General features: G+C 36.6%; 1 protein-coding gene across 1 annotated transcript in view; it reads right to left on the minus strand.

The window, feature by feature from the left end:
* Window positions 1–23,346, minus strand: part of ZW10 (zw10 kinetochore protein) — a 49,627-nt gene that overhangs the window by 18,552 nt on the left and 7,729 nt on the right. The window contains exons 3-11 of the mRNA XM_074216700.1: window positions 18,456–18,557; window positions 18,220–18,297; window positions 17,942–18,101; window positions 15,835–15,984; window positions 14,699–14,890; window positions 7,484–7,647; window positions 6,836–7,018; window positions 4,190–4,428; window positions 2,053–2,124 (exon numbers count right to left, since the gene is read on the minus strand). Coding sequence (XP_074072801.1) covers window positions 2,053–2,124; window positions 4,190–4,428; window positions 6,836–7,018; window positions 7,484–7,647; window positions 14,699–14,890; window positions 15,835–15,984; window positions 17,942–18,101; window positions 18,220–18,297; window positions 18,456–18,557 — 1,340 coding nt within the window. The remainder of the gene's footprint in view (window positions 1–2,052; window positions 2,125–4,189; window positions 4,429–6,835; window positions 7,019–7,483; window positions 7,648–14,698; window positions 14,891–15,834; window positions 15,985–17,941; window positions 18,102–18,219; window positions 18,298–18,455; window positions 18,558–23,346) is intronic.

The raw sequence follows: 23,346 nt of genomic DNA on the forward strand, positions 1-23,346 counted from the left end.
GCAACGTGGAATGAGACAGGGAGTACAAGGGTAAAGATCACAAGAGACCAGACAGGAGGCAACAAGAACTTGAATTATAGGGAAAGCTGTGTAACTGCAGAGAAAATGTGACTGAACTTGGGAAGGGAGAATCAGCAAGATTTGGCAAGATTTGGCAAATGTTTAGAGCAGAGATTTTGAAGGCAAAAGGAGAGGTAAGGATAAATCCAAGGCTGTGACTCTGCAAATTGAAAGGAAGGTGGTGCCCTCTACAGACTAAAGGAAGAAAAAAATGAAAGCTGGAATGAGTAGAGATATCTAAAAAAGCTCAAAATTATTACTGTGGAGATTTACAAAGTGCCTTACCTACAACAAATCTGTTAGCTAGGTCATGCAAGCAATGTCCATTCCACAGATGAAAAAAGTGAGACTCACCAAAGTTAAATGCTTTCCATGCAAGCAATGTCCATTCCACAGATGAAAAAAGTGAGACTCACCAAAGTTAAATGCTTTCCCTGTGGCTTCAAAGCGAAGAATGTCAGAACTGGGGATTTAATCCTAGTCTTCTGACTTCACAGCTAATGTTCTCTTCTCTCTACAATCCTTTTCCACTGACTATACTAGCCTACATTTACTGAGAACCTTCAAACCAAAAAGTACTTTCATATACAAAATCATTTGGCCCTTTCAAGCTGCTTTACCCTAATGGACTGAAAGATTTTAGAACTATATCATTTTTTTTTAATATCATACAATCAGTGAATTTTAAAAGATATAAAAGGGAATTCATCTAATTCACTTGTACCAAAAGCATGACTAGCTAACAACATTCCTGAAAAGTGATTACCAGTCTCACTCAATGGCACAGATATAGAAATAGGAAGAATCTTAAAACCATTTAGCCCAATACTAAATTTTATAGATAAGGAAACTGAGCCTTATACTTAAATTTAATTGGCAGTATTACAACCTGCCAGTGTTACTAAGTCCAAACACATTGTGAAATATAATTTCTTATTCATAGCATTAAATGTGAATGAATAGTTATATAATGTTCCTCTCCCCAAATAGATGTAAGCATTTTTCAGGAACAAAAATAAAATACTTTAAACTCCATAGAAAATGACACTAGAAGAATATAGAGAGCTACATATATATGAGGATGATCTTACTCTTCCTCTTGATCTTCCTTTTGAGAGGACTCTCAAAAATGAAACAGCAAGGGTAGTTAGGTGGCATGGTGGACAGACCACCAGCCCTGGAGTCAGGAGAACCTGAGTTTAAATCCGGTCTCAGACCCTTAATTATTGCCCAGCTGTGTGACCTTGGGCAAGTCACAACCTCAATTGCCTTAAATAATTTTTTTTTAAATGAAACAGCATCATGGCCAAAGGAAACTGTTGTGATACAGTTTCAACGGGATCACATGACTAAGAATTTTTCCTCCATTTTTCTCAATCACAGGCTCAAGTCTATTACCAAAAGTACAAATAGTATTGAAACGTATGTTTTCCCTCTTCTTCTTACAGCCTCCCATTGATGGTAGTATAGCACAGAAGTCAAGAAATGGCTAAGAAAAGACATGGCACAGATGGGAGAAGTAAGGAGCCTGAACAACCCACTTATGATGATTATCTTTCTTTTTTTTTTTTTTTTTAGGTTTTTGCAAGGCAAATGGGGTTAAGTGGCTAAGTGGCTTGCCCAAGGCCACACAGCTAGGGAATTATTAAGTGTGAGATCGGATTTGAACCCAGGTACTCCTGACTCCAGGGCCGGTGCTTTATCCACTGCACCACCTAGCTACCCCATGATTTCTGAAACATCAAGCATATACCGAGGTTGATCACTTATCCTTTAAGTTTATGCTTTCAAGGGGTTTGATGAATTCTTACTTATGACTTTTTTTTAAATAAAGCCTTAGATTCCAAATCTTGTCCATAAGAACATGCCTGAAATGTTGTATGTAAAGAAGAAAAAAGAAGACATGATCTGCAAAAAAGTGATTTACAACAAACTTTTCAGATATAAAACTAAAGGACAGCATGAGGCATACACTCACTGTTTAATACTTACTTGTGATATGTCGGCACAACATCATGAAACAAATGAAAGATATTCCTCACTGAGTAGAAAAGTTGAACTGCACTGAAAAGAAAAAAGACTGATGCAAATGAAAGGCAGTTTTTCCAAATACAATCATTTCAAGGAAAATGGAATCTGCTCATTCCTAATGACATGTTAAAAATAAGAAAAATTACAATAAAGTATATCTGAAGCAACAGTCATCAATACAGGGAAGATTCCAATCACAAAGACTGGTTGACTTACTACTGTTGGGAAGCACAACTAAGCTAGCTGGATATAAATTGCCAGTCACAATTTGCTTAACTGACCTCGACTGACTAACAAACAATTTCACCAGATGCAGTAGAGCCCCAAAGCCTCCTTACTCTTCATTCATTCTGTGTCCTCTGGCACCAGAGTATCTCTTCAGTAACAAATGGAGCTAAGCCTCAAACAAATGTCACCTTCCCGCTGAAGCTGACTGTAAAGGGCAAAGCATCAATAAAGGCATTTGTCTGGCTCTTTCAGTAACAGACTGACTTTCAGCACCCATCTTCCCCACCCTCTTCCCACAATGCAAAATGGGAAACTAACATTTCCAGTATGGACTCTGAATCATCTTCTCCTTCAATTTTAAGTCATTATTAAAATTCATAAAAAGGGCAATATTCAGTTTTATGTATGTTACAAGATTAGAACACAAACTTCCATACTTTTCTCCAATCCAACAAGCCAGACAGTGTGGATTCTAGAGAGGTCTAGGAATATCACAGCCATTATTAAGCTAAAGAAAAGTAAATAAATGTCTTGATATATACACATAGCCAGAACAGAAGCAATTCCTTCCCTTCCTACCAAACTGAAGCTTGAGCACAGAATTCATTAACAAATAATTGCCTACACCAGGATAGAAGAATGCATTCTAGAGAAGAATAAGACTAAGGAATGTACAAAGGAATATGATATAGTAGCCCAAGGACAGCAACAAAATGATAAAGCCAAATCTTTAACACAACTGAGACTCAATCAAAAAATATTTTTAGTATTTGCAAACAAAACTACAACTAGAACAAGATCAAGCATTGCAAACTTAAGCTGCAATTCAATTTGGTCTAAGAGACATTGTTTCTTTTCTCTAGCTAAGGAAGTAGTTAATAACTGAGATTTTGTGGTAAATGTGAACCCATTTTGGGAGGCTTTGAATAGAGAATATTGTCCCTAGACAAGAAGGTAAAAGTTTCTCCTGGTCTTTAATATGGTCACTCAACACTTACTGCTTTTAAAAGTGAGCTAACAGCAGAAAAAACTCTACTTGCATTTATGTCCAAAGTGATTTTCTTTCCCCAGAAACAGGACATATATAAATGGAACTAGACTCATCATCCCAATTCAATTCAATGAACATTTCTTAAGAACTTCCTATGTGGCCCACCCCGGTCTAAGAATTTTTGCAAATATGATCTCATTCGATCCTCACAATAACCCAATAATAACACAATAATAGTAATGAGCTATTAACATCCTCATTTTACTGAGGCAAAGAGAGTGTTAAATGACCTGTCCAGAGTCACTCTTACTTATCTCAGGTCTTCCTGACTCTGGTACCCAGCACTTCAGCCATCCATGCTACCTACTGTTTCCTGACCTGTGTGAAGTCACTTCCTAGTCATGACTAGCTGACAGGACCACCATCTTTCTTCTCTCCTAGATGCTCTGAGATGAAGGGGACTAGAGAAAGAGGACATATGAGAGATTGGGAATATTGATAGGCCTTAAGAGAGAAATTCTAAGCAATGGGGAAAAAAGGAAATTTATGTGGTCACTGGATAGGGACCCAGAAGACTAATCTCTTTTTTTAAAGTTTTTGCAAGGCAATGGGGGTTAAGTGGCTTTCCCAAGGCCACACAGCTAGGTAATTATTAAGTGTCTGAGGCCAAATTTGAACTCAGGTACTCCTGACTCCAGGGCCGGTGCTCTATCCACTGCACCACCTAGCCACCCCAAGACTAATCTTATAAAGTAAGGTAGAGACCTCTGTCTGGTCACAAGTACAAAACTCCAATTGACTTTCTTTTTAATACACTTGTCATTTAGATATCAGTTTCTATCAAGTCAAAGACCTCTTCAAAATATTCAGAATTCTTACCATTGATCACTACTAGTTGTTGCTTCCAATAAAGTCTGATAGGCCAACTCCATCAGTTTCTCCACAGATTCACTGATCCGGCATGTTGGCAAAGAGAAAGAATGCTCACCCAGTTTATTTTCAGTATCTAAATTCATCATTTCATTGTGTGGGCTTTTGGGCGCTTTTTGCATTTTGAATCTGTTATGCTCATCAAGGGCCGGTAATTCTGGCAGAGCTACCTTAGACTCTGGACTGATCTAAAATTGAAACATAAAATAATCAGTATTTACAAAGTAATTCAGAATCAAGCATATAATGTGGTAGGGTCTCATAAAGGATATTTCTCTATGAAAAAAGCCAAGGTTCTATAGGGTAATTTTCAGATCTGAGTAAGTACAATTGAGCCTTAATGACTATCAATCACAGGATAGAAAGTATCATTAAACAAGCATGCAAATCCACTAATAATATAGATATTTTCATCTGTAATGATTTAGAAATGTAAAGCTAAGAAATTGACCCATCTTTTACATGAAGGATATCTTGTCCCTACATGAAAACAAAATTTTCAAGAATCATCTTGTTAGATCATTAAAGCTATAATTGGTCCAAAGTTTTATTTACTATTTTATAATAGCTCAATAATTGCTCAAAATATTTATATTGACCATTCTTCAACTATTTGCTAGTTTCTTTTTTTTTATTTTTGTGGGGCAGTGGAGTTAAGTGATTTACCCAAGGTCACACAGCTAATAAGTATCAAGTGTCTGAGGCGGGATTTGAATTCAGGTCCTCCTGACTCCAGGGCTAGTACTACCTATATACTCCAACTATATCCTGGTTTCATCTAAGAAATTACTTATTTGCATTTTCCCATCCTCAAATAATATGCAATTTGAAAAACTTAAGTACAATAAGATCTAGAGTAAATGAAATATAATTAAATTAGAAAAATTCTTGTTTGCTGCTGGAAAAGATGAGTCTGCGGAAGACAGAGGGATTCATGAAGGGATTTGAGAATGGAAACTCCAGGAAATGATGAGCATTAGGCTGAGTTCTAAACAAATTTTTCAGGGAAACTGGAAATAGAAAAGTGAAAATGTTTTAAAGTGCAATCATGAAAGACAGCCAAACCAAAGTTTAGAGGGAGAGGATGAAGAGTTATTTCAATGCAAACAACTTTAGGGATCTAAAAACTATAGGTGGAGCAGTTAGGTGGCACAGTGAACAGATTACTGGGCCTTTGAGTCAGGAGGACCTGAGTTCAAATCAGGATTCAGACACTTAATAATTACGTAGCCGTGTGACCTTAGGCAAGTCATTTAACCTATTGCCTTGCCCCCCAAAAAAACAAACCATGGGTTCTGTCACCAGGGAAAAGACAACCTAGTTCCAATGTGGGGAAAGATTCAGAGTAACTTTCAAGGACAGGAATTTTGACTAAGACTAAAGGATAAATCTAAGGTTCAATAAGAAAGGACCTTATTTTTTGTGACCAAGTAAAACAGTTTTAAAAATTTGACCTACATGTATACCTGTTCCAAACTAAAGTGAATAACAATTTCAAACTTGCAACCTGTTCTTTTCAAAATTCAAACTTTCAAATTGAAAATAGTTTAAATGATTTAATTGAGTATTTTATGCTACAGTGGATGCAGTAGGATTGTGGTAAAAAAAAAGTAGTTTAAGAAAGATAGAAATGGAAGGGACATATAGAAGAACTCAATCAGAAGTACAGTGGAAAACAAAATTTAACCAAATGGACACAAATCTAACCAAAAATCTCATCTTTGTGTTCTATAAGAAATGATGAACAGGATGCTCTCAGTAAAACTTGGAAAGATTTACAGGAGCAGATGCAAAGGAAAATGTACTTTATACAAAGTAATAGCAATGCTGTAGGATGATCAGCTATAAATGACTTACCTTTACTCTGCAATGCTGTGACCCAAGACAACTCTTAAGGATTTATAATAAAGGATACTATCCATGCCCAAAGACAGGCTTAATGGTATGTGAATACAAACTGCTTAAGTATACTTTTTTTTAATCTTTATTTTCTTGGAGGTTGCTTTTTATTTTTGGGGGGTATAGATTATGTTTAATTTCACAACATGATTATTGTCGTAATGTTTTGCATGAGTACACGTTTTTAACCTATATCAAATAAATTGTTTCTCAATGAGGGAAAGTGGGATGGGAAGAAGGGAGAACTCAGAGGTTTTAAAAATGAATGTTAAAACTTGTTTTTACACAGGAAAAAATAAAAATGAAATGAAATAAAAAGTACCTTATATAGAAGTAAGCACTGAATAAAGCTTTAAGAAATTAAAACTTAGGGTGGGAAATGTGTAGGATATGAGGGGGTTAAGTGATCTTGAATATAAGTTACATTACTTAAGGCTCTTTCAAGGGTAATCTTCAGTATCTTACACACTAAAATCACATAAATAAATAAACCTGAATGTTGATGGAGCTTGTTTATGTCAAATTACAGCAATCATAGGCACTTCAGAACTATAAGGCCTATGCATATCTGTCATGTGTATGCTGAAATAAATTTTTAAACATTCTATCAGCCTAAGCAAAAACTTAAGAATTATAAACTAACTTCACTAATTAGCTACTTCCCAAATATACCATAAAAATCTCTAACACTAGTACCTTTATAGTGTTATGAATCTCTGAAGTCATTAGATTTCTGGCTGCCACAATCACATCTTGGCACTTCTTGTTAGCAAAATGAGAATTGATATTCCGAGCATATTTCAACAAATCAGTAGTATCTCCTTTTAAAAATCTCATAGCCTTAAGAGCATTTTCAAACTCTTCAGTGGACTGTATCACCTAAGAGGAAAAAAGACAGAGACAGGATAGGAAATGAAAAAAATAAAACAGGAAAACTCCATTCAAAATAAAAACAGCAAAAGGGAATCAACAGTACATGGAAAGAATGTGAGAATTCATAGACTTGATAATTTTAGAGCTTTTTACCCCTCAAAATTTAGCTATTTGTGAACTTTGGCATTCTAGGAAATAATTAAAAGAACAGGTATTTCACAACTGACAGACATTAAAAATGATCAATATTTAGAAGGTTTCAATTAATATCTCTATAACTAGGAAAATAAATGCCCAAAAGGTATAGGAAAAACATAGGGTAAAAAAATATAGGGAATTTCATTCTGCTCATAATTAATTGTTTAATTCACTTAAAGATTCTCTTAATTTACAATAAATTATAAAGAAAAAAGAAAACATATGAATAGCAACTCACAGTCTACTGTCACCTCTTTGGCATTTTGTTCTTACCTCTTCATACTGTTCTAACTTGCTGCTGTTTGTTGGAATGGAATAAACTAAACAATCTTTAATGAGACACTCAGACATATCTTCCCAGATCATGTCACCCACAATCTCTGCCAATACAATCTTAGATACTTTTTCATCTTCCAAATCATCACCAAGAGACAAGTCTAAATTCAAAAGAAAAAGGTATACCTTTACAACCAATCTTCAAGGCAAGAAATTATATCATATTTCTGTTATTGGGTTTGGGTTTTTTCCTCTGTATTCTTCTCCCTCAGTCCTCTAGAATTTTTCAAGTCAGCATGGTAGAGGATGACAATTCTACTATCTTCTAGACTGACTGTGATGAAGAAGGTATTCTCCACAATTACTATTATTATATTTTTCTTGCTCAGTTCTTCAAACAGCAAAACCAAAAATAAGACATTAGCCAACTACATTATAATCATCTACCACTGAACTATAATTTGGTTGTACAAGTGTATTATAAGTACTGCTATTTAAGTTGACACCCAATAACATTGACATTTGCTCTCCAGTTGCTAAGATGATAAGTTTTATTTACCAAAACATCCCTCAATTTCCACATCCATTTCAGCATCTCTGCCAAGGTGCTTACTAATCTATTTCTCAAAATGGTTTCTTGCGATTATTTATTTAATTGAATATTAGCAATAAGCACCACTTTTTTGTTAATTTGCCAAAAACACAATATCAAGTTTATTGAACAGAATCCATTCACCCAATTTTTAGATATAGACATAGATATATCTCTTTCCCAATAATTCTTTTAATTGCTGTTTTCCAACATTCTTGCATTACAGTGCTAATCTTTTAATCTACATTTGGGGGTTGAATGGTTAATGTATAACATACAATCTCCACAGCATTATTAGGATAGGCAATAATGATTGCATGAGTTCCAGGGTACAAAGGAATGTCCAAATAAATCATCAATTAAGTTTTTCAACTCTACCAAATGTACCCATTTCTTTTATCTTTTTTCTTATAACCTCCCTGTTCTCATTTTTTATTTATCCTGCCAAGAGTCCCATATATATATATATATCCCTACTCCAAACAAAAAAAAATTGATATATTGGTTCAGTAGATACCAAACATTTTCTATCTATTTAATCAAGGTCTCATAATGTACAATGTGATAATTAACAAAAATTTTAAAAGTAACTTTTCTACGGTCCAAGCATTGTGCCAGAGATAAAAATGAGATAATTCCTTCCTTTGAGAGGTTTACATTTTATCAGGGGAGACAATATACACGTATGAAAAAGTATATACAGAACATATTCAAAATAAATTGAAAGCAGTTTGGTCAGAGAGAGGACTAGTAGCTAGGAATAGTATTGTGTAAAAGGCGTGATGTATAATCACAGACTTAAAGGAGGCAAAGGATTCTAAGAAATGAAAATGAAAAGGAAATAGATTATGGGCACTTGGGGCACTCACAGCAAAAGTTCAGAAATATGACATGGGATGTTGTGTAGGGGACAAAGAATGGAAGTTCAGCATGAGTGAACTTTAACATGAGGGAAGGTGACCAGCAGTCTACTAGAGACTCTTTGGCATCTCTGTTCTTTTCGCTTCATACTACTGTAACTTGCTACTGTTTGTTGAAATAAAATCTTTATCCCCATCTTTAATGAGACACCCAGACATATTTTACCAAATTATGCCAGCCATGAAGGGGAATAATAAACAATGATATCGAACAAGCAGATTAGACCCTTTCTCCCCTTGAGAGAGGTATACCATTTATTAAGATGTTTTAATAACAGAACTATTTTAATCACTCTGGACTAAGTATTTCCGAACCATTTATAACAATTTGGGCATTCTATTGGGATAGAATGTAAGTCTTTTCAATATTTTCCTGAAAGAACACAAGAAAATAAGCACACAAATGATTTGATTTCAAGCACACTTTCTTGGTGTTCTCTTTGGGGAAGTATCTCAGAAATTCCTGGGAAAACTGGTTCAGGTTTGGAGCCAAGAGTGATTAAAATGTCTGAGGACATGAACCTCAGCAAGGGGAAATCTCCAGGATGGTGGGGTGGTGGCCAGAACCATCCTGGCTGACTGAGAAGTCCTCCAGGCAGGGGATCTATCCCAAAAGAAATGTCAGAGGATAAGAAAATAAGAGGGTACCCCCAAAGAGAAAGAGGATGATTTGCAGTTCCCTTTCCAGGAATTTCCCCAAAATCTTAAAGCCCACCATGGGTAAGGTTGCTGGCAGACTTGGGGGGGGGGCAAGGGAGCCTCGGGGCCAGTAGCCAAAAGCTGGAAACCAGAAGTTAGAAGGAAAGCAGCTGATTGGATCGAGTTTAGTGTATGACTGAGTTTGAATATTCACTCAAAAGCATGTGTATTTCATGTGTTCTGTCTTGTGTGAGTGGTTTGGGTTATTTATTATGGATTTGGGGACTCGTTTAAGTTTTAAACTATGTGGTGGAGCTGAAAGTTGGGAATTTCGGGGGACTGGGAAGGAGGAAGGGAAATAGGTCTGCAGTGTCCCCCCTCCTGGAGCTCAGCCCCTCCCTCACTGAGCTCCGGTGTTAAGGTTGGAGGGGCAACTCAAAGAGGAAAAGCTATGGTTCAGGGAAAGTTTGGGAGAGAAAGAACTTTTTTTTTAAGGTTTTTTGTTGGAGTTTTTTGGCAAAGCAATGGGGTTAAGTGGCTTGCCCAAGGCCACACAGCTAGGTAATTATTAAGTGTCTGAGGCCAGATTTGAACTCAGGTACTCCTGACTCCAAGGTCGGTACTCTATCCACTGCGCCACCTAGCTGCTCTGAGAGAAAGAACTTTTAAGGGAAATGATTAAGATTGAGAAGTAATAGGAGGGAAGATTTCTTATTCTAATGACTGTCTAGGAAAGACCCCATGTTTTCTCCCTGGATTGGGAGGAAGGGGTGATGGTGGCTTTGAGCCCATCCTCAGTTCAGCTGAGGAGTGCCCCACCTATGGACAGAGAGAGAGAGAGAGAGAGAGAGAGAGAGAGAGAGAGAGCGAGCGCGCAAGCAGACAAAAGACTTAAAGTGCTTAGTCTTAAAGGGGAAAGCAACCACAGGTGAGGTAAAAGGAAGAAAACATAAAAACCAGAGGTTTGGAAGACACACTTATTGAAAGAAAAACATGTTTAATGAATGTCTCCACTCTAGCCACATGACCCAAAAGTGCTGCACTCCTGACTCTCACTATGTTTTAAGATTGACCCCTTTCTAAGGATTTTAAAGGGGGAGGGTATTGGTGTTGTTACATTCTGACAAAATTTCACAGAATGGGAGGAATTAAATAACATAGCTCAAAACAACTTTCAGTTAAAGGAAAGTGGTATTATGTTACTAAGAAGAAAAATATATAAAATTATGTTATTAATTATATGTGAAGAACCTTGTTAACAGGAATATTTACTGATTTCTTTGGGGAAAAATAAAACACAGGAAAGTTGTATGAAGGGCTTATTAATTTTCTAATTTGTTTTTAATGATTACTGTAGTTTTATTTTGGATGGAATTTTTGGAATGTGAGTGCTGGATTCTCTGTACAAGGTACTCTAAAGCTTTTATCAAACTAAACTGTTAGAAAGTTAAAACTGTATAGTTGTTAACAAACTAAATGATTTAGTCCATTGTATAGGATTAACCATGGCATAAATAAGAACTGCATTAGGATTTTGTTTTGTTTTGTTTTGTTTTTTGCTAGGCAATGGGGTTAAGTGGTTTGCCCAAGGCCACACAGCTAGATAATCCTTAAGTGTCTGACAGGCCGGATTTAACTCACCTAGCTGACCTATGCATTAGGGTTTTAATTATATAAGATTGAATTCTTGGAGGTAAAGATGTTTAATTTTAAAGAAATCAAGAATGTGGATTTCTCTCATGGTAACTACAGACAACAATTGGGGGGGCTGTAAGTAAGATGTGGAAAAATCTTTATCAGTTATGTGATATGCTTTTGTAAATTAATTATTATTTGCTTCTCTCTTGTGAACATATAAACTATTTGAATACTCTTTATGTCAAAGCCGGGAATTAACATGTAATTGCTTTGAAGGGGTAATAAGTGAAATATCAAAAATTATGCCTTCTGGGATAGATCTATAGGTTCATGTATAATGCAATAATTTTGAATATGACTTAAACAAGATTAATGTAAAGTTGTCTTTATAGAAGTTTTATAATATTTGTATATATCCACTCAGAGTTTTAGGCAGGGGAATCATTAATTTGGGACTCCATTAAGATTATAATTGGAATTTAGTGAATTGGACTCACTTGAAGTTCTAGTTAGGTAAAACAACTATTTTAGATCATGAGACTTTTAATTTATTTTCTCTTTTATGTCGATACCAGGTTGGTCAGCAAGAAGGAAGTGTTACTAGGTCACTGTGTTCTTGGAGCCAAGGAAGGCCAATGAGCTGAAAATTTCAGGTGACAGAGATATATAATTGAAGGGGCAGCTTTTCAGTGCAGCCCAAGGTTGGGCCCTTTTGACTTGACTTCCCCAAAAGTCACATTTGGCTAATTTCTCACCTGGTAGAATAAATCTGGTCTAAGACATTTGACTACCCACATGGCCTCTGCCTGGACACTGACATTCAAAAATTATTATCTATAAAAGGAATTTTCCTTTGATGTCCTGGATCTTTATAGTAAGAAGTTTTAGTTGTCAAGTGTATTTAACAGCCAGATATGATAGGTGTGTGAATGTGAAATGTGTTGTCACCTACATGTTTAAATAGGAATTAAGATTCCTTAATTTTTATGTTAGAGGGGATATTTAGGTAAGAAGAATGGGAAATTTTTAGGATAATTACAGTTTCAAGATCTAATTTAAGGAAAAGAATGTGAGTCAGAGAGAAGTACATCAGGAAAAGGAAAATATATGGTATATCTGGGAATATTTTGGGAAGAAAAAATTCATTTTGGTTAAGGATGTTTGAATCATTTTTGTAATGAGAGTAAAAGGTTAAGAAATATATATGTTATAAGTTTAAGTTAATGTGGTATTTCTCTGTGGAGTTTATTCATGTAGCAAAATACTTAGGGAAGTTTATTGTGTTAAGTGAAGTATGTATGTTAATATGATAGTAAGGCAAAATGTAAAGTGTAATAAGCTCCAGAATCTTATTGTCTTCTCATGAAAACTTGTGTTGTTCTGAGTTAAATGTTAAGCAGTTTCTTTACCAGAAGAGAAGGTCTCAACAAGCCACTTGAGCTGGAGAGGACTTTTTGGAAGAGACTCAGAAGATACAGAAGAATGTCTCCAGGGGAGAAGAGAAGAGAGAGGGAGAGACACCGGACCAATCCATCTTCATCATCTCTCACCTATGTATACATTGTTTAGTCAGGGGATCTGTCCCTTTTGATATCTGTAACTTCCCCTGATTCTGTAAGTGTGACACCCCTTCCCTCTCCTTATAGATAATGAAAAGGAAGAGGAGAGCAAAGAAACAGAAAAGAATCCATATGTACAAACATACTGTTACAGGGCCTAGGGGGAGGGGAGGATGGGCTAAGCTGAGATTCCATTCTAGGCATGAGTACCAGAGATGAGAGTGCCCTGTATGAGGAATACCATAAAGACCAATGTGCCAGATCACAGTGTGAAGGAGAATAATGGAAAGGAATGTTTCAAATCAATCTGGAAAGGACTTCAAATGCCAAAAAGGAATATGCGTTTGTCCTAAGAGGCAATTGGGGAAGGGGGGCAGAGGGCAATGATAAGTAGCACAAGGACAGTCAGACCTAGGTTTGACAAAAATCACTTTGGCGGTTATATGGTAAAAAGATTGGAGAAGAAAGCTCAAGGCATGGCTACCAATTAGAAGGGCTAGTGCAATAATTTCAGTAAGACATATTTAGGACATATACTACAATTGAGCAGGGTGAGAAAAGAGAAAATAAATGTTGACATCCAAAAAAAAGGTGAGAAGAAATGAAGTTAAGGCATCAAGATAACTCCAGAAAAATGGCCATGTCTGACAGAAAACACAAGTCAGAGGAAGAATGGTTTTGAGGGGAAAGCTGATGAATTCTGTTTTGAACTTGACTTTGAAATATCCCATGATAGAGCTCAGGACTGGATATGGGAGTCATCTGCAGAGTCACAACAGCAGAATTCACGAGAAATAATGAGAGTGAAGAGAGAAGAAGGCCCAAGAATGGTATCTGGATGATCATCCAGAAAAGAAGACAGGCAATGTTGCAAAAGATCCAGCAAGGAGAGAATCATATGGGAAGAGAAGGGTTCATATTTTAAAAGATATGAAGGGCAGACACTGAAGACAGGGAAACCTCATAGAGAGTACCTCACCTGTTTTTTTTTTTCCCTTTTCAATCCATAGCTAAAAGTTTGATTATTCAACAAGACAGCATAGAGAAAAGTTTTAAAAAAAAAGACAAAAACAAGGTAAAGAAAAAAGGTAAGAGCCTCAAAGCAGAACTAAAAAAGATTATCTTGGGAACATAGTGACCAGAACACATATCAAATGGCAGGGGATATTTCAAGTATCTTACATACAAGCTTATAGACTGACTGGCTTTCCATGTTCTAAGTGCACAGCTCTTAAGGTAATAGTGTTTGCCTTCACTAAAACAGTATTTATTCATTCCATTCTTCATCACCAATTATTACAGACATTTCATTTGCTATTTTTCTTGTAGTTAAAATAGGAATCTCTGACTATGACAAATTACTAAGAGCCTTAGGGTATTAAATGTTCCCCTAATATCCAAATAAAATTGCAAATATAATAGTGTATTTCATTTAACTTTACCCCAACCAATGTGGTTTAGAAATACCATGCATTATGCATTATAATCAAATCCTGTAATGAAAACTAACTAAACTAATCTTTAAGAGTTAATATTCAAAGAACAAAGAAGACTTAATAAAGAAGTGGACCACTTCCTCAAACACATTCTCATGCCCTCTCTTGTGCATTCAGACTTTTTGGTATGTATCCAACTTTGGAAATGAGGACTCTTTTAAAAATAACATCAAAAATGGTGGTATTTATATAATCTAAGGTGAAGTAAATGTTATTATCCTCATTTTACAGAGGAAGAAATTGTCTGAGGCCAGGTTTGAATTCAAATCTTCTTGACTCCAGGGCTGATACCTGATCCACTGTGCCACTTAACTAACCCAACACATCATTGATTCAAGGTCAAGAGAGAATGTTTCCAGACTACATACCCAGCAGGTGTTTCTGAAGAACCTCCAGCACTAATCTGATCTTCGTAAAAACCTCAGATGGAGATGAATGTTCCAAGTCAGTTGCCACAGATTCAAATCGAAAGATAATTGTATCAGGATGGGTATCAATCAGGGCATGGAGGGATGGATAAGCTACCAGGGGCTTGATGATGTACTTCAGCAGCAACTGACCTAAAAAAAAATACATAAAAAAAATTTTTTTAAGTCACCAACAGCTTCAAATCAGTAAAAGAGATTTACAAAAACAAACATTTCATCAAAAGTAGATCTAAAATTATATAAAAACAATTACATATGCCATCATATTATTCCCCTATTGTTACAGGAAATTTCCTAGGTTATCTACTACCCACTGGAATTTCCTAGATTATATACTGATTTTTATTTAATAACAATGGCTAGTATTTATATGGTATTTCAAGGCGTGAAAAATGCTGCACATATCATTTGTTCCTCACAACTACTCTTTGAGGAAGGTGCCATTTTATAGATGAAGAATGTGAGTTAGACAGATGATTTGCCAGAGTCACCAAGTTAGTAAAGTGCCTGAGGCCAGATTTTAACTCAGATCTTAATGCCTCTGAATCCAATGTTCTACTGTGACCTGCAAGTGACTAGGTTTTCAGAAAGGCTATACTAATAAAGCACAAGTTCTGGCTCTGAGTACAGGCCTCATGATGAACTGTAATATCAGCATCTAAGGGTTACCCTAATTAGGTTCAGAGAAGCTCACTACCAGACAGATAACTTAGTAATGAATTGTTTTGATTTCTACAACTTGCTAAACAATCCACAAAAGCGTGGAGGGCTGGCAGTTTGCATCAGTGGAGAACTTATCCACACTGATGAAATCACAAACATTGGAAGTATTAAAGAATAACTCTTTGTTAAACAACTAAACCAATCTGCAGGAACACAAGACAAAAGAATTAGGCTGCCTAAATGAAAAAGACAATCATCAATTCAGAATAAATCAACTTGGATGAATATCAGGGCTAAACCCCATGATCCACAGAGCAGACCCACGATAGAGAATTTCTTTCAGTTTCTACCATCTTCTTTCTTCTGCAAAGGCTTTTTGAAATTTCTTTCATAATGAAAGGTAACTGACTTACTGAAGGACTTCAGTTTGGTGTGCAGCTCACCAACAAGGGCAAATGCCAAGAGTACAGAACTGATAGGTGGAGAGGGGGTCTCATCTTCTTTCTGGGATGGTTCAGTGCACAAATGAAGTTCTGTCTGCAGAGCAGATTCCAAGTTGCTGACTTCAAAGAAAAAAGGAAAACATCATCAGCTGTCATATAGTTTCAACTATCAGATAATTCCAGGTCATCCCCCCAGAGGGAAAGATTCAGTGATCATTTTGTTCTTGTGATATTAGAATGGTTCAATTTTTGACAACATTTTAGAATGATTTTATATTAAATCACAGCTAAAAGATGAAGCCATGTATACAACAGAAGTTTATAAAAGTTGTTTAATGAATGAAAGCCTCAATTTGTTTTTGCTTTCCACTGTCCCCGGCCATGGTAACAGCCTGTAAAACAAGACTGTTGTGGTAAGGTGTGTAACTCACAAAGAACTTAACCCAGTTCTCATCCTATCTTCTGAGGAGTCAACAAGAATTAAAAACTTAACAGTCTTCCTTCAAACTATCTCATATAAACTAAATGGGAAACATTTTGAAGTGATGATATGAAAAAGTGCTATTTCTCCTACAGAATGACGACTTAATTTAATATAATACTTTAGATGCAGGAAAATATGGCAGTAGGATGAATGTCCTTTTATGATACCTCCTTTATATCTCAGTGTCTTTATCTCTCATATTTCTTAAGTCAGAGGATAAAAGATGGATAGCTGCAGGGGCCTCAGAGGTCACTGAGTCTAACTCTGTCATTTTAAAGAGGAGGAGACTATGGGCCAAGGAGATGGGGTGATTTGTCCAAGGTCATACATTATATCACCAGTTTAGTGTTTCTTTCACGATACTACATTGTCTCTGCCACCAATTTCCTTAAGTATCAACTTCTCTACCTGACATTCTTGGCTCCCCATAATTTACCACAATTCTCTCTATCTATCCTATTTCCTACTAGCCTGTTCATGATCCCACTTCAACCAGGTCTCTTTCATCACCCCAATAGACAGCATACTCCCAGAAGGAATGTCATTTCGTTTCCACTCTGCCCATATCCTCCCCATTCTTCCAAGATCAAACTAAAGGCCAACTTCCACCATTAGGCATTCCATTTCTACTCCAACTTATAATAAGAATAAGAATAGAAATTGATATCTACATAGTACTTTCAAGGTTTTAAAGGCACTTTGCATACAGTGATCTCTCCTTTCTGGGGACTCATTGTCCTCATTTTTTGTACTCCCCATTCAGGCTCTTAGATTGTCTATCAGATTATCCCTCCCAAACTAATCAGTGGATTTGTCATCAGCAGGAATCTTTACTTGGGTCTATACTGCCTAACCAATGCCTTGTTGACTAATCACTTTCTGATTAATTTGTTAATTAGGCAGTTAGCACAGTGAATACAGTGCTGGGGACCTGGATTCAAGAAGAACCTGGGGTTCAAATCTGATCTCAGGCATTTACAAGCTGTGTGATCCAGACTGAGTCACTTAATCTTATTTGGTTCAGTTTCCTCATTTGTAAAATAAACTAAAGGACATGGACAACTCAAATAGCTTTGCCAACAAAACCCAAAAGGCATCAAAGAGTCAAACAGGACTAAAATAACTGAACAACAAAAAAAAATGCCTCTGCCTTTATCACTTAACCCTTTCTTATGGATCTGCCTGGTCTGCTCAGTCCCACAGTAAGTCTCTTTTGAGGGGGAAGGAGAGGAGGAGTGAGTAGAAGATATAGGTATACGATTTCTTTCACACAATAACAACCCCCCATTATAAGGTACTTTATAATTCAAAGCACTTCTACCTACCTTATCTCTAGGCACACTCTGTATAGGAGCATCCTAAAGCTCAGAGGGGAGGGATGATTTGCTTGTGGGTAAAGCTGAGACTATATCCTAGATTGTCCATTTCCTATCCATAACTCCTGCCTGCTCCCCAATATTGTGGCTAAACACAGACTAAGCACAAAAGAAACACCTTGGAAGAAGGAATAAATATTTTCCTACCTTTAATACAAAAAAACACACAGAAGAAATGCAAAGGAGAAGCAAAGCTGGCCTGAAAGGGAAGCATCACCTTTGGATGTAGGAAGCTTCCATGCAGCCAGCTTCTGCCATTCCTCCCCAAGATGGTAGAGTATGTTCTGCTTTTGGATCGTGAGCTCCACACTGAGGGATTTGAAAATCTGTAATTCAAAGCCTTTCCTGGATTTTAACAACTTCAAACAGTTCTGTGCCTAGTGGTGAAATGGGACACAATGGAACAGATAATTTGGCTTGGAAGAGTCAAAACATTTTTTCTATGCTAATAAAACAAAGCAAGTTTAAAAGAACAGCATTACTACCCTCTGGTACCTTTTTCAAGTGCTGAGCAGCAGCAACATACTTCTTCTCTGATAAGGCACAATTATATTCTTCAATAGCAGAGGAAAACTGAGAGAAGAAAAGACTTATGTGAGTGCCTAGGTATTCCAGCTCTTTGGCTTTATAGGAAGGATTCAAAACATCAAAAAGGGTTTCTTCAATAATGAGACTCATTAAATGAATGAACTTCTCTATTGCCCCCAAATTCACAGTCTAACTGTACTGACCTCTTGAAGCTGTTTAAGCATGCTCAGGATGATTGTGTCTCTTTCCAGTTGCTGCTTCAGCTGTGTAAATTCCGAAATGGATACATGAAGGTCCTGTTGTACCTAATTAGCATATCAAAGAACATGCCCTTTCAATAAATCATAATACACAAATATTTTAAAGCAGCTTAACTAATTTGCAAGGCAAACATTATAATTGCTGATTCTTTTGATAAGGTAGGTATGAGGAAGCAAGTTTCAATAACATTACTCTAATTGTACCAGGATTACAGAATAATCTACATTTGACTAAAAATTCACTTTAATCAGTAAAATCTAATACTGATGCTTTATGATGGCATGGTGGTGAATCTGAGTCCTTTATAGATTATGCCAGATGAGCAGAAGTAATTACCCATCCTAACAAATTGGAAGGCCTTCCAGAAATCCAATAGATTGCATGTCCATAAGTTAGAAGACTTGCCCAGCTATCTTTGGAGTACCTAATCAATTTGGAGTAGCTACCACAATTCACAAAATTGTCTATTAAAGCATGGAGAACTGGTAAATTATAATGATAAAGAAAATATCCACATCAGTGAATTCACACTGCTTTTGGAAGCACTGATGAAAATTTGCTGAATAAAGTATTGTGAAGTCAATTTTCCAATTAACTGAGCTACCAAAAATTGTATTTGTTCCAAATATAATTGCTGAAAACCTTTCTATATGAATTATTCCCATTTCCTGCTATGCAAAACATAGAATAATATAAATAATCTCTTAAAGGATTAAATGTTCTTTAGTATCTCAAGATCATAATACTGACCATAATGATTTTCAGAATTATAGAGTATTAGAGCTTAAAAAGATCAACAGCCCTGACAAGTGACTATCTTGCTTCCTCTTAAACACCTTCAGAAATGAGGAAATCACTTTACCTTGAAGGCAGTCCATTCCACTATAGACAACTCTGTCAAGAAGTTCTAGTGCATACTAGGCTACATAAAACTCATTTTCAGTAAGCCCCATTGATTCTAGTTCTTTTCTCTACTTTCAAATTTAAAAAATTCTCCTCTTTTATAGGATGAGGGATTGATTTGTTTGACTATGAACATTTGTGTCAGAGAGAGAGAGAGAGAGAGAGAGAGAGAGAGAGAGAGAGAGTGAGTGAGTTGAGTTTGTGTCTTTGGTTTTGGTTCTACCAAAAGAAGTAGGGATTGGAGAGAAAAGGGATATAAGGATAACACGGGGGGAGGGGTGTAAAAAGGAAAGATGATTAAGGCATGTTTCTTGAAAAATAAAGAGAAGAGAAAGAAGGAAAGACAGAAAAGAAATTCCAGACAAGCATGACAGTTTTGAATGCTACAGGATAAATTTATAATATACTTAAAAGAAAAAGCAAGCTTTACTTAAAGTATGAAGTTTCATATAAATTCTTTTTTTTTCTGTTCTACTATGTAAATGGTTATGTCCACTATAGCTGATATTTCTAATTTCAGAATTGGAGTCAAGAAGATCTGAGTTCAACTCCAGCCTCAGAAACTTAATAATTACCTAGCTATGTGACCTTGAACAAGTCACTTAATGCCATTGTCTTCCCCCCCCCCCCCCACAAAAAAAGGACAATATTGGTTGAAGTAGTATCACATTGCACAGAAAGGTCTATTGTCTACATCACTCTGGATATTATGTCTCCCAAGTAGTCTAATATGACATTAATTTGTCTAGCCTCATTTCTCCAACCTGGCACTTGTACAGTTAATTCTTTTAGGTTAACTAAAGTACGCAAAGGTACAATGGATTGAACACTGGGCCTTGAGTCAAGAAGACCTGAGTTCTGTCTCCAGCTCAGACATTTCCTAGCTATGTGACTCTGGGCAAATCATTTAACCTTTACCTTGTTTTTCTCAATGAGAATAATCACATCTTTGGGGAGGGGGTTGTTTGTTTTTTCAAGGTAATGGGGTTAAGTGACTTGCCCAAGGTCACACAGGAAGGTAATTATTAAGCATCTGAGGCTGGATTTGAACTCAGGCCCTCCTGACTCCAGGGCCAGTGCTCTATCTACTGTGCCTCCAAGTTGCCCCCTAATATTGTTCTTTTAACTCCCCCCAAATAATCATATCATGATAAAGGGGAAATAAATTAGGATTCGAGGAGGAGGAATAGAGAAAAACTAGGAAGAAGCTAAAATGAATTAGTGAAAGACAAGGGAAAAGAAGTTAGGCATGGGCCATCCTGATGTCAACAGAGTTGGAATGGAATTTGACACAAATCTTCCAGCAGAGTTGCTAGCTAGAACAATAAAGGGTTGAAGACTTTACTTATGGAGAACAAGGATGGAGAACAGGGAGAATTTATGAGCAACCTGAATGGAGTATATAGAGCTTGTACATTTGCCACAATCAAATAAATAATCAAAACTCAAAATGCAGCTAGGTCTCCTTTCTAACACCTCTTATCTACTCTGAATTTTCAAGGATTTTTAAATGAAATGAGGACATCAATATATAATAAAAAAAGGAATCTAAAGAGGTTAGACAGAATTATGAACTGCATGAGAAAGATGGAGGGTGGGAAAATAGCAAACAGAAAAGAATGAGAAAAAAGAAGCACTGAACTCTTGGAATTAAGTAACAACTATAAAGCTGTTCCTGAAGAGGAGGGCCCTGGACTCTGAGGAGAAAGCAGCTCTCTATTTTCTGAGGAATAATAATACGGATTCACAGGTGAGGTCAGGTGAGAGGTAATCCAAAAAGAGTCAGAAGAGAAACAAATGAATTGTGATGATTGGAGACTTTGGGTGAAGAGCTATAAAAACAGTTATTTGTCAAACTGCTACAAGGAGAGGACCTCTTGTCTTTCTAGCACATAGATCTAAGATGTAACAAAGAACCTCCTAAGACTTGTCAAACTAGGTGACTACTACCCTCTCCCGGTAACTCACCAGGCGAAAAATGATGCAATATCATAAGGAATATGGAAAGCACTGCTAAAAATTATGAAGTCTGGGGCAAGAAACTAAAGATCTTAGGGACACAAGTGATACTTTGTATCCCTACTGACAGCTGAAAGCAACAGCTGCAAATTGAAAAAAAGCACTGTCCTACAGGAACAATCTGAAGTGCAGAAAGTACAGAAGGAGGAAAAAATTGTCAAAGAATGTTAAAGGTCAAAAAGAGTGCAGCAAAGCTAGGGAAAGGGAAGGAATAAAAGAGGGTCAGGCCTAGGACAAAGAGGATCAAGAGGGGTAGGAGTGGGAAAGGGGGAGGATCAAGGGAGGAAAGGACAACTGCTTGGAATAGACAGATCACCTACTGATCACAGACAAAAGTGAAGCCAATACCACCCAACTCTTTGCTTCTGTTTTCTCTTCTAAAGAGAATGTTTGGATTGAACACTATAGATAAACTTTTATGCTCTAAAAGAGAATGGAAAACCCTTCTCTCCCCTGATTTCAGCTGTCTCTTTGAGTCAGCTCTCTACCAGACCTGGGGTCCTCTTCTTTTTTTCACCTGTGAATCCTCAGGTACCATTGCTACACAAAACCTGACATGATCTCCTAATTTTGAGTGCTTGCTTTCTCCCTTCTCGGATTGTCTTTTCCTTGTTATGTTTATGACCTCTGTCTTTCACTTTAGGATAGAAGTTCCTTGAAGACAGGGACTTTTTTCCTTTCTATCTCTGTATCCCCAGAGCCAGCATCAGTTCCTTAATTGACACAATACGGACATTTAATAAAGGTTTGCTAACTGTATAGTGATAAAGTACCTTAGCTGTTCTTAATGAGTTCTCCAGTCTCCAGTGCCATAAAAACCACCTTGGAGCATACTAAAAGAACTGGTAAATGTGATTGCTTAGCCACTGCTAACAGTCTCTGAAAGATGATGAAAAATAAAAGTAATAACAAATAATGGAATATTCCAATTTTCAAAAAAGAGTAGAAAATAGAAACTGCCAACCACAGGCAAATAAACTTGACTTTGATTGCTACCAAAATTCCTGGTTAAAAAAAAAGGAAATAATACTCTTAAAAGGTATCATTAGGAAACAAAAAAAATGAAACAAAAAAAAGTACTTATAAGGAGCCAGCCTAGCTCCATCCCGAACAGGTCATGTCAGACACTTTATTTCTGTTTTAGAAATAGTTACTCCATTGGCTAATTAGGACAACACCAAAAATACTGTTTATCTGGGGCGGCTAGGTGGCACAGTAGATAAAGCACTGGCCCTGGAGTCAGGAGTACCTGGGTTCAAAACTGGTCTCAGACACTTAATAATGACCTAGCTGTGTGGCCTTGGGCAAGTCACTTAACCCTGTTTGCCTTGTAAAAAACTAAAAAAAAAAATACTGTTTATCCAATTTCAGCTACTCTCATCCTATTCCTGTTGACCAAAAAGGAAGCTGCCAACCAGACAACAGCATAGCTTAAGTGGATTCAGAGCTGACTGACAATGACCCTTAGTTTCTCAGTTTCTTGCCTTAGACTAACTGAACTGACCTTCAAAGAACCCAAACCTGTATCATTAATAACTCAATGTCATGGGTACCTAGGTGGATAAAGTACCAGTCCTGGAGTCAGGAGGACCCGAGTTCAAATGTGACCTCAGACACTTAATAATTGCCTAGCTGTGTGACCTTGGGCAAGTCACTTAACCCCATTGCCTTAAATTTAAAAAAAACTCAATGTCAACCTGGAAGGGATTTATGCTTGGCCTTGTTTAGTGCCATTTAATACTGTTATCAATTCTTTGGATAAAAATGTAAGTGGGTACATTTATCAAATTTGCACCTAACAGTAAATTGGGAAGCAAAACCTACTACATATTGGATAAGAGAACCAGAATTCCACAAGGAAAGGTTCAGGCATGGAGTCAAATCCAATAAAATGAAATGCAAAAGGAATAA

This window comes from Macrotis lagotis, chromosome 1 (assembly GCF_037893015.1).
Source record: "Macrotis lagotis isolate mMagLag1 chromosome 1, bilby.v1.9.chrom.fasta, whole genome shotgun sequence".
Taxonomy (NCBI): domain Eukaryota; kingdom Metazoa; phylum Chordata; class Mammalia; order Peramelemorphia; family Peramelidae; genus Macrotis; species Macrotis lagotis.